The 18,596-nt window shown below is 49.8% G+C and overlaps 1 protein-coding gene across 6 annotated transcripts in view; it reads right to left on the bottom strand.

Moving 5' to 3' along the window:
• MROH1 (maestro heat like repeat family member 1) overlaps positions 1 to 18,596 on the bottom strand; it is a 112,622-nt gene that overhangs the window by 92,443 nt on the left and 1,583 nt on the right. For 4 of the 6 annotated variants that reach the window (XM_075124861.1, XM_075124863.1, XM_075124865.1 and 1 more), the window contains exons 1-5: positions 18,151 to 18,218; positions 12,601 to 13,046; positions 3,024 to 3,169; positions 2,419 to 2,550; positions 756 to 918 (exon numbers count right to left, since the gene is read on the bottom strand). In XM_075124861.1, coding sequence (XP_074980962.1) covers positions 756 to 918; positions 2,419 to 2,550; positions 3,024 to 3,169; positions 12,601 to 12,622 — 463 coding nt within the window. In that variant the 5' untranslated portion in view covers positions 12,623 to 13,046; positions 18,151 to 18,218. Of the gene's footprint in view, positions 1 to 755; positions 919 to 2,418; positions 2,551 to 3,023; positions 3,170 to 12,600; positions 13,047 to 16,872; positions 17,047 to 18,150; positions 18,219 to 18,596 lie in introns of those variants that run through there. The other 2 variants (XM_048837048.2, XM_075124862.1) reach the window with 2 other exon arrangements.

Raw genomic sequence — 18,596 nt, 5'->3', positions numbered from 1 at the left:
GCAGAATCGGAAGTAGAACCCAGATCGGACTCCCAGGCTCTCGCTCCAGCCACACTGTGCTAGTGACTTAGCTTCCGTGCTCCAGCAAGAACTGGAGAATCCCTAACTTTCAAGGACACTCTGGACCACACCCCGAACTGCTGCAAGGCAGACCCACAAAAAGCTGGTGCAATGTCTGCCTCCAGCTCCACTCAATCGGAATCCTCGTGCAGCAGCCTCGACTTCTCAAAATGGGGCTGTCTGGCCTTTAATTTACCAAGGGCCTGGCTTTCAGCCACCATGGACTAAAAACAAACAGCCAGGCAGGACAAGTTCTGGAAAGCACCACCTCTTCCACCACGGGCTCCAGGCATGGTCTCCTCAGCCCATCTGGAGGCAGGAGAGGCACGGTAAGCTACTGTATAGCAAACAAGTAAATATTCCCCCCTTCGGATTAGAGGGTTGAACCTGCAGTGCCTCTTCCTAGCACAGACTTTCCAAACCCAGTTTTGAGTGAAATCCAGTGTGGTAGTTTTCTTTTTTTTTTTTTAAATAGGAAGTATGCCAACTGCATTGAACTTCTTTGCAGAAGTTCACCACACCATGGAGGTGGCATAGTTTATCCTGGGACTATACCAGCTGAACTGCTCTCAGAACAACTCTTCCCACAAACAAGCGGTATCTCCACGTTTACCCCCAGCCCATGGAATCACCTGCATCTCCAGTCGTCCTCTTCCTAACAAAAAGGTTAGCTGCAGATAGGGCAGATAACCTACCGTTTGACACAGAGAGGTTTGCGAAAGTCTGCATGATGAAATAATGAGGCAGGATCCCTGGCTGAAATTTGGTCAGCACCTCCTCCATCACTTTGTTGATAAAACGCCTCCCCGCAGCAACCAGGACATTGCTTGCTGCTTGCTGCCAGTCATAAATGATTTCCTACGTCAAACAGAACAAGACCACATTCAACAAACAGTTACAGATCACCCCTGCAAGATGTTCTCCGCACGATAGTTCCTATTATCCAAGGAGAGCATATGCACTTTCCCATGCTGCCTGGTCAACTCAAAGTTTGCAGGACAGACCACATATACAGAAAAATGGCAGATTTGGGGGCAGGAGGGCACTGGAAAAAAAAGTCAGTCCCCAGGCAGAATGCATGCCTACCTGGGCATTTACATGACACCCCCTGGAATAGCAGCTGCCTGTCATGCTCATTACAGTGTGCATACAAACAATTAACAAGCCAATTAAGATTTACACACACAAAACTAAACATCTACCCAGATATGTAAGTCTGTGCAAGACTAGAAGACCGACAATCCCAGGCTTTTCCTGAGCACCTAGAGCCCCTTCTGCCACTCAGCTGTGGTCACTTAAGCAAGGCTAAAGGGATGCCAAAGGAGAGAGACAGGCCCACCACATCCAGAAGGGGAGTGGCAGCAACTGACATGACACAGGGAGGAAAGAGGGGAAAGAACGAGGAACGGGTCAGAACCCTTGCAGCTCCTAACTCCAGATCAGAAATGGATACGGTAAGGAGACAATATAGGAGGAGAAATGGTGGGAAGCATCATGGAATGAGCCAGACAGATAAAAAATACAGTAACTCCTCGCTTAACGTTGTAGTTCTGATCTTGAAAAATGCTACTGTAAGCGAAACGATGTTAAGCGAATCCAATTTCCCCATAAGAATTAAATGTAAAGGGGGGGGTTAGGTTCCAGGAAAAAAATTTTTGACAGACAAAAGATTTTTTTTATATATATATATAATTATACACACACACACACACAAAGTTTTAAACAAACAATTTAATGCTGTACACTGCAATGATTGTGAAGCCTGGTTGAGGTGGTGGAGTCAGAGCGTGGAAGAGGGTGGGATATTTCCCAGGGAATGCCTTACTGCTAAAATGATGAACTAGCACTCTGCTGAGCCCTCAAGGGTTGTGGTTAATGTAACCTCACATGCTACAAGGCAGCCTGAATGGAGGGAGGGAATGGGCTTGTCAGCACTCGTTCTCCACTTGTAAGTTACTCTCTTCTCGTGCCAGTATATTTATGCTTGTATCTGCAATTTTCACTCCATGCACCTGAAGAAGTGGGTTTTTTACCCACGAAAGCTTATGACCAAATAAATCTGTTAGTCTTTAAGGTGCCACCGGACTCCTCGTTGTTTTAGGGAACTTAGGGGAGCGGGGAGCTGATGGGGGGCTGCCGGTCCACCCTGGTTCCAAGCCCCCACCAGCTAGCTCCAAAGGGCTGCTCTTTCTGCCAGCAGTGGACAAAGCAGGCAGCTGCCAAACAACGTTATAAGGGAGCATTGTGCAACTTTAAACAAGCATGTTCCATTGCTAATCAGTTACAGAACAAGTTAACCGGGACGACGTTAAGTGAGGAGTTACTGTAACAGAACTACCTACAGCTTCCAGCTCATACCTTTGACTTGGTCATTTCATTGGATGCCAGAAAGATAACGATTTTGGCCGTGCTTTTGTCCAGATAAGCAATGTTATTCTTCACGACCGTTTCCATTGCCTTCAGGATTATTGTACGGTGGGGATAAGCCATCTGAGGAAAACAGAGCCACACATGAGTCCCAACGCTAAACGCAAGTCAGACCATCAGGTAGATCTCCACCCGAACAAAGCGCTCACCACCCTTTGAACAGTTTCAGCCTGTACGAGGGGTCTGCAGTGCACACATTGGCCTCAGCAGAGAGCCTTGGGGGCACCCCCGGTTAGCTTTGGCCATGCTGAAAAGCTGACTAGTCCTACCCTTCTCTGCCTGTTTCTGATACGTGACAGTCCTTACCTCTCTGTTAGCACCTCTTAGACCAGTTAGTTTCTTGAACAGACTCTTGGGAGCAGCTTTGACAGAGATTTTTTAGAGTCCCAGTGATAGTAACCCATATCCCTTTAGGCATTGCTCCTGCACTCCCCCCAGCCGTCCGCTCAGGTTACTGACAAATCTCCTGATCGGTACTGCAGACGGACGGGATTCTTTCTGCATCCCGGCCCTAAAGGCAGAGAGCAAAGCCATACCTTTTCATGCTGCCGCAGATATTCATCACAGGAGTTTAGGATCTCTTCAGGCTCGCTCTCTCCCAAGTAGCACAGAGCATTGTAGATCTGTTCTTGGACTAATGGGTCCTTATCAGTAGTGGCATCCATCAGCGTTACGGCAAGTTCTGAGAAAGATACACTAAGCATGAAACACGCTTTCCAACACCAGTACAGGAATCTCTTCCTAGGAGAGAGGGAAAAGCCACTGCTGCCCCTACTGCAGGCACATCTGTTCTCCCACGAGCAAGTGGCAAGCCAGGACTCCCAGCTTTCCTTTCCTCTGGTCCACAAGAGGCCATGGCTCTGATGGAACATCCCTGCCACAGCACCTGCCTCCCAACCTTCAACTCCTCTGGGGTGAATCGCTCACCTCCACCCCTTCTAAAAAACCCCACACCTGACCCCTCCCTCACCTGAGCAGGGTCCAGAAAAACAGTTCCCCCAGCATCCCCATATATGTTCTGACAGTTCCCAGTTAAGCCCCCTTTATCCAGTGCTGAGGCTCCACTTCTCCTGGTGGTTCAGTGACCTACATTCTCTCCAATTAGAGAGCTCTCAGCTCCTATTTTGCTTTCAACACAGCTGGCTCCTCACTCACCTCTTAGTTTAACTTTGCTTTTTGAGAAGGCTACGTATGTGGTTACAGCCAAGTGCAGAGTACAGACACTGCATGGGTACGAACAGCACAGCTTAGATGAGCAAAGTGCCCGACACACTCAAACCCCCAGCATACACATCCTACAGGGCAGGCTCTCGACACACCCAAGCAGGGTCTCCCACACCTACGCTGCTATTTTTAGGCAGCCTCTGCCTTTCACCAAGGCATGTGGCAACACATGCACTGGCCGTCTTCCACATGCAGCCCTCAGTGTAGACAGAGCCTTAATGGATCAAACACCAAGGCTCTTTGCAAAACAGGTTTCGTAGACCTGGAATTGGTTCCATAGCCGTTCTCGGAACCCTCTCTAGTTTTCAGATACCATTTGTGAGTTCCCACTGCAAAATCTGTCAGAGAATCCCCTTCTCAATATGGACTTCACTATCAGGCTGCTTAGCTTTAGCTCCCAAGGTTGTAAGGGTTGAGCCATCTGTAGCACTGGAGGAGCTTAGAATCAGGCTGCACAAGAAGCTCTCAGGAAAGAAACCTACACTGGCTCTCAAGGGATGAGCTGAGGGGATCAAGGAGGACTTTTCTGTCCCTAAACTTCTGTGATGCCCAAGTCTTCTTAACCTGCTGACATCCCCTTTGATTAGCCCTGTCTGGAAGTGCAAGGAGTCCAATTCAATGCTCTGGCAGCTGGCAAGAATGGAAGGACATCCATAGCTGCAGGGGCAACAGACCTGGGACCAACATGCCCAACTAGCCAGTTCAGGAGCTGAAAGGTAGGCTGCAGCACCCTGCTTTGGAGAGTGGAAATCCACCACCTAGAGGGCATTTTATAAAGAGTTATTTACTGCAGAAGGTCCCATTAGGGCTCCTCAGGCCCCATCTCAAGGATGGTCTGAAGATTGGGCTCAGGGAGAGGGCACCAGCTAGAGATTCCTACTTCAGCCAAGAAGGTACACTTGTTACTACCTTTATGGCTTGTGACCAGCATTCCTACTGTATAAGTAGGGGCATAGCGAGCAGATCGAGGGACGTGATCGTCCCCCTCTATTCGACATTGGTGAGGCCTCATCTGGAGTACTGTGTCCAGTTTTGGGCCCCACACTTCAAGAAGGATGTGGATAAATTGGAGAGAGTCCAGCGAAGGGCAACAAAAATGATTAGGGGTCTGGAACACATGAGTTATGAGGAGAGGCTGAGGGAGCTGGGATTGTTTAGCCTGCAGAAGAGAAGAATGAGGGGGGATTTGATAGCTGCTTTCAACTACCTGAAAGGGGGTTCCAAAGAGGATGGCTCTAGACTGTTCTCAATGGTATCGGATGACAGAACGAGGAGTAATGGTCTCAAGCTGCAGTGGGGGAGGTTTAGATTGGATATTAGGAAAAACTTTTTCACTAAGAGGGTGGTGAAACACTGGAATGCGTTACCTAGGGAGGTGGTAGAATCTCCTTCCTTAGAGGTTTTTAAGGTCAGGCTTGACAAAGCCCTGGCTGGGATGATTTAACTGGGAATTGGTCCTGCTTCGAGCAGGGGGTTGGACTAGATGACCTTCTGGGGTCCCTTCCAACCCTTATATTCTATGATTCTATGATTCCCCCAGCAATGGCACGCAGCACCAGAAGCATGCAGTCATTCAGCACCAAAGAGGTTAACTGTAGTTTGAGGAGAAGCAGTGTATTTCTCAGACTGAATTAATCCAAAGATTATTCATTGGCAAAGGCTTTGAAAGGTCAGTGATGTTAATAAGATCAGATGGACAGCAGCAGCCTCCCTGCAAGCATCCTGCATGAAGCCAGCAGCTCAGGCACAGACCAGGAAGGATGGCTGCTAACCTTTAGAGCCAGTCGATAGGAATGTCTATGGAACTAAATCTGTAGACACCAGGGTGGGCAGAACAGAAGATTACAGAAGAAGTTCTATGGTTAATTACTCTCATTGTTAAAAATCCAGACTAATTTGTCTAGCTTCAACTTCTAGTCATTGGATTGCGTTAGACCTTTCTCTGCTAGCATATCAAATATTTGTTCCCCATGCAGGTATTTACAGACTGATCACATCACCCTTAACCTGCTCTTCTTTAAGCTAAATAGACTCATAGGAGTCAATCTAGCACTTTTGAACATTTTTACAAAGCTTATTCTCATGACTCTTCTCTGAGCCCTCTCCAGTTTATCAACATCCTTCTTGAATTGTTGATGCCAGAACTGGACACAGTACTCCAGGAGTGGTCACAACAGTGCCAAATACACAGTAAAATAACCTCTACTCCTACTTGAGATTCCCCTGTTTGTCCATCCCAAGATTGCATTAGTCCTTCTGGCCATAGCATCACAATGGGAACTCAAGTTAAACTGATTACCTACCATCCGCACCAAATCCTTTTCAGAGTCACTGCTTCCCAGGACAGAACACCCCATCCTGTAAGCATGGCCTGCAATCTCTGTTCCTAGGTGGTTACATTTAGCCATATTCAAATGCATATTGTTTGCTTGTGCCCAGCTTACCAAACGATCCACAACAGGTTGTATCAGTGACCTGGCTTCTTCATTTACCACTCCCACAATGTGCGCCATATCAGCAATCTTTACCAGTGACAATTGTTTTCTTCCAGGTCACTGATGAAAAGAAGTTAAGTAGCCTTGGGCCAAGAACTGATCCCTGGGGAACCCCACTAGAAACTCACCCACTCAAAGCTCCGTTTACAGTTACATGGGGGTCTATTATGTAGTTCTCTTTAAGCACTGTCCAGAGTGCAATTCACACAGAGGTACAAAATAGGACTCACTGAAGCTCAAACTCAGATATTTAATACCCATCAGCTGGCCAGGTCCAACCTTGACAGTCAGCTTCTCTTGCTTGCCTCTCAGAGAGCTAAAACATGAGGCATTTTGCCTTGACTCAGTCTCCATTACCTAGATTTCCCCTGGTTTCTAAAAAGGAGGCATTTTTCTAGCTTCTTGGTCTTGCACCAACTGTCTCCAGATTAGCAAGTCTGCCCCGTACTCAGTTTTGCATATAGAAGCTTTGCCAAGTTTAGCACGCAAGAACATAAAGCAGATTATCTGGCTCCTGCTCCCAGAGCAAATCAGTGTGAATCAGATAGGGCTAGACTAGGATAACAGAAACCACACAAGGTTTGCCCACTGCAGAGAACCAGGTAACATTCCCTCTTCCACGGCATGGCGAACTACTGCCCACGCTGTTTTAAACATTGAATCAGCCATACGAAGCCTGTTTTGAGGTAGCCCATAGGCATCTTCTCAGATACCTGAAAAGAGGTGCTCAAAATACACCAGGACAACAGGGAGTCTAGGGAGGCTCTTTGTGCCGCCCAGCAGAAGGCGCAGGTCGGAACCCCAGGCCCTTCTGCTCAGAGCCAGCAGAGGCATTTTTGCTCTACCCTCAGCTGAGGACGAAACCACCGCCCGTCTTCTCTGTAGCCCAACAGCACATTCCAGCGGCGCTGGGGCTGCACAGCAGGAGGGCAATCCAGGCCCCGAGGACTTGGGACTGGGGCACAAGCAGCGAGGGCTGGGAAGGGAGGACATCCTATAGTTTGACTTAGATGGCTCTGCGCAGGTGGGCCAAGGACGCTGGGTTAGTGAGATACAAGGAGCAAACCGGTAGCTACCAGATTTGGAAAAATGCCACCATCCTGGCTGTCAGACTCTCTAACTAGGCACACTATCTGGCTGGCCTTGTGCCAAGTGGACAGCCACTAGGGCAGGCCGCTCTTTCTCCAAAGTGGAAATTGTTCTGGTCGAAGCCAGCAGCGTGTACTATTCGTTCAGAGTATTCCTCCCAGCACGCATTGCCTTCCCTCTATTAACACTGAATTCTATCTGCCCCCGGGTGCCCCTCTTGCCTAGCTTTGGGTCACAGATTAAGACCAGAAGGGACTATCGTGATCATCTAGTCCAGGGGTTCTCAAACTTCATTGCACCACGATCCGCTTTTTACAACACAAACGACTACATGATCCCAGGAGGGGGGGCTGAAGCCTGAGCCCGCTCGAGCTCCAGTGCCTTGGGTGGGGAGGCCAAAGCTCAAGGGCTTCAGGCTGAGCCCAGGGGCCTGTAACCTGAGCCCCACCATCAAGGGCCAATGCCCTGGGCCCCAGTAAGTCTAATGCCAGCCCTGGTGACCCCACCCTGGGGTTGAGACTCACCCTGGGGTCCTGACTCAGAGTTTGAGATCCACTGGACTCTAGTATCCTACTTAGAGGCCATCAAACTCCACCCAGTAATTCTTCTATCAAGCCCATGGTTTCTGGTTGAGCTAGACTAGAACATCTTTTAGAGCAGAGGTGAGCAAACTACGGCCTGCAGGCCACATCCAGCCCGTGGGACTGTCCTGCCCCTGAGCTCCTGGCCTGGGAGGCTCGCCCCCTGCCCCTCCCCCACTGTTCCCCCTCCCACGCAGGCAGTGGGGCTGCGAGCTCCTGCCGCTCTGAGCGGCACAGTGGGGGGCAGGGAGCGGCACGCATGCACGGTGGGGGGGGGGTGGTCGGGTAGGGGGTCCCCAGGGGCAGTCATGGGATAGGGAGCAGTTGGATAGGGTGGAGGTTCTGGGTGGTCAGGGGGGTTGGATAGGGTGTGGGAGTCCTGGGGGGCCTGTTAGGGGGCAGGGGTGTGGATAGGTCGGGGCAGTCAGGGGACAAGGAGCAGGGGGAGTTGTATGAGTCAGGTGTTCAGAGGGGGACAGTCAGTGGACAGGAAGTGGGAGGGGGCAAATAGGGGGCAGAGGCCAGGCTGTTTGGGGGGCACAGCCTTCCCTACCTGGCCCTCCATACAGTTTCACACCCTGATGTGGCCCTCGGGCCAAAAAGTTTGCCCACCCCTGTTTTAGAGCAAACAGCCAATCTGTAATTGAAAGCGTCAAGAGCCTGATGATCTACCACTCCCCTTGGCAAGGTGTTCCAGTAGTGAGCTACCCTTGCCGTCCAAGAATGTGCCTTGCCAACTCCCTCAAGTTTCTCTAGACCTAATTAATTAACCACCATAACCAACAACATCTACAGGTTTACACTACCTCATGGTCCACTCCTGTATCCTGCTCAATACTAAACACCCAGGGGTGGACTGTTAGACTCCTGCCATTTATCTGCAGCACTGCATCTAGCAATGCAGGGCCCACATGGCCCTAGCCAGGGATCAGCGCCCCACCGTACTCAGCATTTTGCAAGCATGAAGCAGACCGTGCCTGGGCTGGAGACTTCAGCAGCTCGTGTGGTGATAAGATGCAACAGGTGAGAGAGACAAGTGCGGCAGAGGGGTAACAAGGTAACAGTGCAGACAGATCTGTTCCCCTAACTAATCATAGGTGGCCACCAGCCCAGCCAAGATCAGATGGGGTGATTTACTGGCACCAGAGCAGAGGTGTGTGCGATTGAAGAGGATATGGTGGTGGCTTTATGACCAATGTCAGGGAATTTCACTCTCATACAGTCTCTTACAGATGGGTAAAGTACAACCATGTTTGTGGGAGAAGTAACCAAGCAGGTGATCCAGGCTTTCTGTGTCTTGGCCAGTTTCTAGTCCACATCAGCATTTAAACGCTCACCACACGACTTCATTTCTTTGATGCTTCTTGTGAGGACCTTTGCCAGGAGGCTTTTAAATTGGTTTTAGGCACCAGCTCTCCTTTAACCACTTTTGTGGACAAGTTTGACAAGATTGTCTATGCAGCTCCATATTACTGGATTTTATTGTTAGCACATTGTATTGCATAATCACAGCAAGCATACAGCCCTCTCCCTGAGCTTTGCTAAGCCATGTCTATGTCCCACTGAAGTAGATCAGATGCCCCACTCCATCCATTGCCATGAGGCAGAGGGAACACATGTCCCTTCACTTTGAGAGCTGAGAAAGAGGTAGGAATGTGCATGTTGCTTTCCCCCCTTCTCAGGTGATTGTAACAGCTCAGTCTTCAGTCACTCAATTTTAGGAATCATTTGTCTCCTCTCAAGGTCCCTTCCAGTCCTATTATTCTGTGATAGCCAACAAGGCTGTCAAGTTAAACAGAGCCAGACCTCATTAACTCAATATACTGCTGTTTATTGTAACACTCTTATGGTCCTACAGAAATTTTCAGTCCAAGCCAGCTTGAATGTTCCAGGAGCTCTAGATCTTTATCAACTGCTTTAATTCTAGACCTTTCATTATCCTGCACTCCCATCAGACACCCATGTTGTATATAATTAAAGAGCACAGCATGTGTGCTTATAATGCTAAAGATTTTTATTTGATGTTGTGAAGCAGTCACTCTGGCTGTAGTCAATCTGTAGCAGGAGCAGCTGTGCGCACAGGTAAATGGCAATGTTGAATCATTTAAAGGAGAGTTGCCATCTATCACAACTCTTGGCTTCCTCTTTTTGATGCTGAAAGATTCTACTAGCCAATTGTCAGGATCACATTTTCTTCTTCAGAGGGGAATTAGTCCTCTGGCTCCTCCCCTCTTAGACTGTGTTCCTTGAGGTTAGGACAGGATTCTCAGGACAGGAATGTCAGCCAGAGAGCACATGGGAGTCATACCCCATTTACACCCAAGGTGAGGCCAGGTAGGGCCATCAGGGACAGGCTTATTATGCCTTGTGTAAAGGCACGGAAATACATGGGAGTCCCTAAAAGACAAAAGGCACTGAAATAAATGAGACTCCCTGAAAGCCACTGCAGGGATAACCTCCTTAACACAAGTATTAGAGAGTTCCTACTATCTGAAAAGAGCCTAAGGAATGTTTGTTTGTGCATCCCAAGAACAAGGACTGTTGAAAATATGCAGATCCCAATGCAAGTCAGATCCCAATGCAAGTCAAAGCAGTTATTCCCCCACATCCGACAGCTTTATACCTCCTGGTTCTAGCATGCCAGCAGCAGGCACTTGTCTACTGCTGGATCAAAGCAACATGCACCCAACAAGACAGACCTGTTGTGAATAACCCACATGAGTGGCTATTAACATAATGGTACATTATGCTGTTAGAAACATTCCAGGTGGAGATCAGGATTTCGAAAGGAGCAGGTAAGGACTTGGTTATATTACAAGTTGCACTTTTTCTAATTTGTAATTTTCCAAATTTGTTAGTCTAAGGTGCCACAAGTCTTCCTGTTTTTTTCCACAAGAGAAGTCTTAAACTGTTTTTTTTTTAAACTGCACAAATAGAGTTTAAGTAAATCAGCAAGTCACTTCTCCACTAACTTCAGTCGATCAAACCAAGCCATGTTTGCATCCACCTAAAAAATGTGCTCACAATTTCAGACATTTAATAACTGATTTTGGTTAAATTGGTGCAGTTTGCAATATAGAGAAGGCCAAAGATTCATTTCTAATAGAAGAGTTAAGTGCAAAGGAGACTTGCCACCTCCACTCAGCCCTGCCAGGTGTACACACTTCTCCAGAGGCTATCAAAAAACTAACTTATTGCTCATGGCTCTATGTTACAGTTTGATGCTATATCTCTTGCAAGTCACTCGCGAGACCACAGACAATTATGATACAGTGCCAATGGAATCTCAAGGGAGCCCAGACAGTCAAGTTTAGTCCCATTCGGAAATGCTTCCTGACATGCAGATTAGACTGTGGAATAGTCTCCCTAGAGAAGTGGTGGTAGAGCCATCAGATGGGCCATTTAAAACAAGACTGGACAAGGTACAGACTCCTACTACAAGGAACAATCCTGCCCTGACCTCCAAGGGACAGGCTAGATGAGATCTTAGTTTATAGGGCTTACAGTAGGAAGCCAGAAGAGGGAAGGGAGGGAAATGATTCAAGGTGAAAAAACATAAGAGCACAAAATTAATGCTGGTGTCACAACAAAAGTCATTCTGCAGCCAGACAGCTGCCACCATTAGCAGGGGCTCTGGATACCCACTGTAGTTAGAAACTTGATTTCAATTGTACTGCAGTGGATGGTCTTGGCCAGTCCACCTATGGGCCACTTATAGTTGTGGGTCCAGCCATTCTTTTGCTACCCTGCTCAAACTCATTGTCCACAAAGAGCTGGGCTGATTTCCTCTGCTGCTGCTCCTTACTCCGAGCCTCCCCTCCACCACCAGAGACCCCACACCCCTCTCTCCTTTGTAATCTTTCCCCACTGTTGCAGTCTGGTATTGAGGTGCTCAATACCATCCGCACCTGGAACATTAGCTCTGATTTAAAAGCTAAAGGAAGTGCCATGGATCTCCTGGCTCTGGAAGAGTGAGAGCTTACTATAGGGGATCCGATGAAGTGGGCTGTAGCTCACGAAAGCTTATGATCCAATAAATTGGTTAGTCTCTAAGGTGCTACAAGTACTCCTTTTCTTTTTACTATAGGGGAGCGGACCACGAAACAGCCCTCAGCAGGGTGGCTGCCATGTATCCTGGTAGCAGTTCTTGGAGCAAGGGGGACAGTCTGAGCATGGGGGAATGAAAGAGGACCAGTATATAGTAAGGACAGGAGTTACACTTCAGAACAGTCTCAGATTCCCAAGCAAGAGAGCCATACCTTGAGCTAAACAAAATCAACACCAGTGTTTGATAGCCTGGAATATAGCTATTACCTCCTACACAGGGTGCATGCAGCTGCCTAATTATCTGATTTTAGATGCAGTGAGATATTTGAGCAAACTGGCAATGTGTTATTCAGCCTTGCTCTTCCTCACTAAGGTGTTCACACTAGCAGAGCTCAGAACAACTCAGCATCATTGGAATTGCCTTTGCTTCTCTCCATTACTCTATGTCCCTTTACTACAAGTCCCTGAAAAGATGAATTTCCCCTCCCCTCTCAGAAGATAGTCACTGTCAGCGACACAAACAAGGAGTCCTGCCAGCTAACAGGGAGCGTGTCACCTGAATTGTACAATACCCTTATTGGAAGTGCCCATTTTGGTGTAAGTATCTACCCAATTCAATCCAGGTTTCTTAGCCTGACTTCCACAAAGCAGAGCAGCGGGAGTAACCCAGCACTTACTTTTCACCCGCAACTCCGTCATGCTCCTCGTTTTGAGCTTTCCTGCCCACAGAGAGTAATTTGAAACTTCTTGCTCCTTCTCAAACAGGGAAGCTCCTGGGGAACCTATTTTTACGGTCTGTCTTTGCTCCTCTAGAGAGCAGTTTCTGTTTTAAGAGTCTCTTGGACTAGAGGTTTGTAAGTCAGGAGCGTTTCACACCATGAAGCATAGGATACTAGTCCAGCCACAGGGAAATAAGACATCAGTCTCTTCAGTTTCTTGTGGGCAGCTAACAATCTCCAGCTGCCTGATCTCTCCAGGTTTCTGCCAGAGGTTCAGTTTCCTGATGGTGGGTAATCAATGCACTCTCCAATGCCATCATAGTTCCAAATGAAAAGCCTTGGGAGGGCGAGGCCGGAGGGAGAGCATGTGAAGTACTGTTCCCTACAGCTTCCTTCTTCTAGGCCTGCAAAGACAGAGACATTTCACAACATGACTTACAACAGACTTGACATACATTTATTTACCTATAACATTCAGTACTGTGTGTTCCCATCCAGCAACTGCTTCTATGCCTTGATTTCCAGAGTCCCCGCATTTCTTTTTTGGCCAGCGATAACAAGCCTGTCCACTATCATACTATCAGCCAGTATGGCTGCAGAAAGCATGACTACTTCAGAAAGGCCTAGGCTGTACTCATTTAAGTGACCTGCCTCTGAAGGGACCATGAGGATGGAAGCGACAGATATCAGCAGTCCAGAGGCCCCTGTTCAGGGGAAGTTTTCCGGATTTTTGCCTTTAAATAGAACCGCTTTGCCCTGCTTGTATACAGTAAGTGGCAACAGCAGTGCTTAAAACAACTTTAAGATACATAAATGTGGAGAATCAAAGTCCAGGCTTGCCTTTGTACAAAGTATAAAGTAGCAGAGTGTGTATACACACCCAGGTGCCACAGCACACATTGATTGTTTCTAAAAATACATATTGTAGCTTTGATCCCTTCTCTTCAACTGGGTCAGAACAGAATACCAGTCACGCTCACTCTGAAGCCTCCTTAACCATTAAGGAACGGTTAGAGTTTCTAAAACACAGAATCATAGAACATCAGGGTTGGAAAGACCTCAGGAGGTCATCTAGTCCAATCCCCTGCTCAAAGCAGGGCCAACCCCAACTAAATCATCCCAGACAGGGCTTTGTCAAGCAGGGCCTTAAAAACCTCTAAGGTAACGCATTCCACCCTCCTAGTGAAACAGTGTTTCCGAATACCCAACCTAGACCTCCCCCACTGCAACTTGAGACCATTGCTCCTGGTTCTGTCATCTGCCACCACTGAGAACAGCCGAGCTCCATCTGCTTTGGAACCCCCGTTCAGGTAGTTGAAGGCTGCTATCAAATCCCCCCTCACTCTTCTCTTTTGCAGACTAAATAACCCCAGTTCCCTCAGCCATTGGCTTGCTATTTCTCTACCACCACCAAGTTTGTCTGACCAGGTTTACCTCTAGTGAGCAGAGCACTCAGCTTCTCTCCTACCCCAGCACATGTTCAAGAATTGATTCCTCTCCCCACCTCTGTATAGTGATACTCATCTCAATGCAGATAATCTGGTCAAGAAGGAAACAGCAGCACAAGGGAGTGTCCACAATCTCACTTGTGTTTAGGAAGTGGAAGTTTAACATCCACTATCTTACTGCCTAGGGCAACTTATCTATTTTGACAGGTTTCAGAGTAACAGCCGTGTTAGTCTATATTCGCAAAAAGAAAAAGGAGTACTGTAATCGCGTGACCAGAGAGATTGAAGTGTTCTCCGACTGGTTTATGAATGTTATAATTCTTGACATCTGATTTGTGTCCATTTATTCTTTTACGTAGAGACTGTCCAGTTTGACCAATGTACATGGCAGAGGGGCATTGCTGGCACATGATGCCATGTACATTGGTCAAACTGGACAGTCTCTACGTAAAAGAATAAATGGACACAAATCAGATGTCAAGAATTAGAACATTCATAAACCAGTCGGAGAACACTTCAATCTCTCTGGTTGCGATTACAGACATGAAAGTTGCGATATTACAACAAAAAAATTCAAATCCAGACTCCAGCGAGAAACTGTTGAATTGGAATTCATTTGCAAATTGGATACAATTAACTTAGGCTTGAATAGAGACTTGGAGTAGCTAAGTCATTATGCAAGGTAACCTATTTCCCCTTGTTTTTTCCTACCCCCCCCCCCAGACATTCTTGTTAAACCCTGGATTTGTGCTGGAAATGACCCACCTTGATCATCATACACATTGTAAGGAGAGTGATCACTTTAGATAAGCTATTATCAGCAGGAGAGTGGGGTGGTAGGGGGAGAGGTATTTTTTCATGCTTTGTGTGTATAAAAAGATCTTCTACACTTTCCACAGTATGCATCCGATGAAGTGAGCTGTAGCTCACAAAAGCTTATGCTCAAATAAATTGGTTAGTCTCTAAGGTGCCACAAGTACTTTTTTTTTTAATCTATTTTGGCATTTCGAAACATCTAGCAAACACCTACTCCCCACAAGTGGGTGTTTTACATCCATTAACGGGTCACATCATCAGAATAATCAAATCATACAAGGGCCTTTGTGTTTGGTTTACACATGACCTATTAGTCCTTAGAGTCCCCAATTATTAGGCCTGTTTTAAGATGTGGCCAAGAGGGGCAGTGACTTGCCCCAAGTTATCACAGCAAGCCTGTGGCAGAGCTGGAGCACCTGGCCCTCTGCTCAGTTCACTAACCAACTAATTAACGAGAGAGGCTCCTCCATCTGCCTCTAGTAACAGTGCACCCCACTAAGCAGAGTACCAGAGCTGTAGCCAGCACTCATTCACCTGTTTCCTGAGTGTCATCAGACTAGACACTGCTCAGGAGGTAGGAATCTGGCCACTCAGACCCATGCTGGTGAAGGCAGAGGAATGGGTCTAAAGGGAGCACAATACTGCAGAGTCCCTGCAGCAGGGATGAATCCAGATACTCCTGATACAGCACAAAGCTGGTACTCATGCAAGAGCCATCATGCCTTAAGAAAAATGTAACATTAACAGAGAAAGTCCAGCCCAGCATGAAGCCATGTTGTTAAAGCCTTGGAAACTCAGTGCACCAGATTGGGTCTGGCCAACCTGCAAGCCAGAGGGCAGCAGTGCATAGTTACAAGGCTCAGACAGCTGGACAAAGCTACATCTCTGATCCTTAGAGACTAAGGAATTTATTTGAGCATGAGCTTTCGTGAGCTACAGCTCACTTCATCGGATGCATACTGTGGAAACTGCAGCAGACTTTATATACACACAGAGATCATGAAACAATACCCCCTCCCACCCCACTGTCCTGCTGGTAATAGCTTATCTAAAGTGATCATCAAGGTGGGCCATTTCCTGCACAAATCCAGGTTCTCTCACCCCCCTCCAAAAAACACATACACAAACTCACTATTCCTGCACAAATCCAGGTTTTCTCAGCAGGATAGAACGCCTCCTGAAGTGCACGCAAACAAGAACTAGACTAGCAGCATGGACCCGGAGAAGCTTTGTCATTTCCAAAGTTGCATGCAACGCAGCTAGCCATAGGACAAGTAACCGGTTCAGTACAAATAACAGGCTAAACCAGCCTTCCCATCTAGCTATCAGCCAGACTGTCAGAGGCCAGTCCTTACAGCCACCTGACTGGAGTGGCGTTCACTAACACAGGCCCGAACAGATGCAGACCCTGACCCAGCACTGAAGAGCTTACAGTGCGAGTAAGCCACATAGCTGGGAGTAGACAGATGTTAACTAGGGAAGCTACTCCTACAGACAGCTACAATGCCATTCACAGGAGCAGCAATAAGCATTCACCAGCAGCAGCGTGGTATGGAGAGGTGATCTCCTAAGGATTTATTTCAGGATAAGCTACTTATGAAAACTGTTTCCTATCATGAATCATCATTTTTTAAAGATGCAACTGGCTAATGACCCCATTAACAACAGCGATAAGCTACTGAACGGCAAAGGAAGATCATTCCCGGTCAGCCTTCCCACAGCAAGCAAGTACATCCAGTGGCCAGTTTCCTGTAAGGTGGAGATTGCATAAAGCACTCAGCAGTCCCATAAGGGGGTCACTGAGCTAGGAACAATCAGGCACCCAAACTGCCATGAAAGGAGCCCAGCCCATGGGATGTGCTGCTGCCCTGCTGAAGCAGAGCTTTAAGGACAGCCTGTGGGTGAGGAAAGCCCTGCAAGACAGAAGCCACAAACATCCAGCACAGAATTCCCCCCACACACATACCCCGTAAGTTTTGCTCTTGCTCCCTGTTCGGTGCATGTGTGTGAACCGATCCAGGTTCTCTCTAGCCCAGTCCTGCAACACATCGCCATTTCTCTGAGGCAAAAGCCCCAGACCCCAAACTAGGACCACAGCCCAGGAGCTGAAGTGCTGGGGACATTCCCAAAAGCCCCATCCCAGAGCCAGGATGCTTAGTGATGACAAGTGAGCCTGGCACTGCTCCCCAGGGCCAGGAGGAGACAGCAGGTCACAGGCTGCTGGACCAAGGAAGGCAGCAGGAAGCCCGGTCGCCTGGGTTCTCTCTCCAGCTCTGGGAGGGGCATGGGGTCTAGTGGGTAGAGCAGGGGGGCACTGGGAGCCCGGATGCCTGGGTTCTCTCCCCGGCTCTGGGAGGAGAGTGGGGTCTAGTGGGTAGATCGGGGGGGGGCGCTGGGAGCCCGGACGCCTGGGTTCTCTCCCCGGCTCTGGGAGGAGAGTGGGGTCTAGTGGGTAGAGCGGGGGGGGGCGCTGGGAGCCCGGACGCCTGGGTTCCATCCCCGGCTCTGGGAGGGGAGTGGGGTCTAGTGGGTAGAGGAGGAGGGGGGCCCGCTGGGAGCCCGGACGCCTGGGTTCTCTCCCCGGCTCTGGGAGGGGAGTGGGGTCTAGTGGGTAGAGCGGGAGGGGGGCCCGCTGGGAGCCCGGACGCCTGGGTTCTCTCCCCGGCTCTGGGAGGGGAGTGGGGTCTAGTGGGTAGAGGGGGAGGGGGGCCGCTGGGAGCCCGGACGCCTGGGTTCTCTCCCCGGCTCTGGGAGGGGAGTGGGGTCTAGTGGGTAGAGGGGGAGGGGGGCCGCTGGGAGCCCGGATGCCTGGGTTCTCTCCCCGGCTCTGGGAGGGGAGTGGGGTCTAGTGGGTAGAGGGGGAGGGGGGCCGCTGGGAGCCCGGATGCCTGGGTTCTCTCCCCGGCTCTGGGAGGGGAGTGGGGTCTAGTGGGTAGATGGGGGGGGCCCGCTGGGAGCCCGGACGCCTGGGTTCTCTCCCCGGCTCTGGGAGGGGAGGGGAGTCTAGTGGGTAGAGGGGGAGGGGGGCCGCTGGGAGCCCGGACGCCTGGGTTCTCTCCCTGGCTCTGGGAGGGGAGTGGGGTCTAGTGGGTAGAGCGGGAGGGGGGGGGGCCGCTGGGAGCCCGGACGCCTGGGTTCCATCCCGCCCCTGACGGGTCGCGGGGCCCCACGACAGCCACGGCCGCACTGGGCGAAGGAGCCCGGCCGCGCGGCGCCCCCGCCCGCACCCCGGCGGCGGCCGTACCTGCCCCCTCCCGCTCGGCGGCCCGGACGCTGCTGCTCCGGCTCCGGCTGCTTCCGGGACAGCCTGGCCCCGCCCCCACCTGCGCGAGGGGCGGGGACTCCCCGCCCCGCCCGCCCCCTCACGTGACCCCGCCAGTTCGGCCGGCCGTTGGTACCGAGGCACCAAAACACCGTCATGCGCATGCGCCTGAGCTGAGAGCAGCCCCGCCCCCCCGCGACTGACCGAGGGCGGGGTCTGGTCACACCCGCGGGGGATGGGAGCCCCACCCTCTCGGGGCGTGGCAGCATCAGGCCCCTCCCCCGAGACGCCCCTCCCCCATCTGGTGTGGCAGCCCTGCCCCCCCACAAGAGACCCCCCCCCACCTCCCATGCAGGGGGGCCTCTCTCCCCACCCCCCACAAGAGACCCCCCCACACACACACACCCCTCCCATGCAGGGGGGCCTCT

The sequence above is a fragment of the Caretta caretta genome, chromosome 2 (genome assembly GCF_965140235.1).
Source record: "Caretta caretta isolate rCarCar2 chromosome 2, rCarCar1.hap1, whole genome shotgun sequence".
NCBI classification, from domain to species: domain Eukaryota; kingdom Metazoa; phylum Chordata; order Testudines; family Cheloniidae; genus Caretta; species Caretta caretta.
The sequence above is the reverse complement of the archived record's forward strand: the minus strand, read 5'-3'. Positions and strand labels throughout refer to the sequence as shown.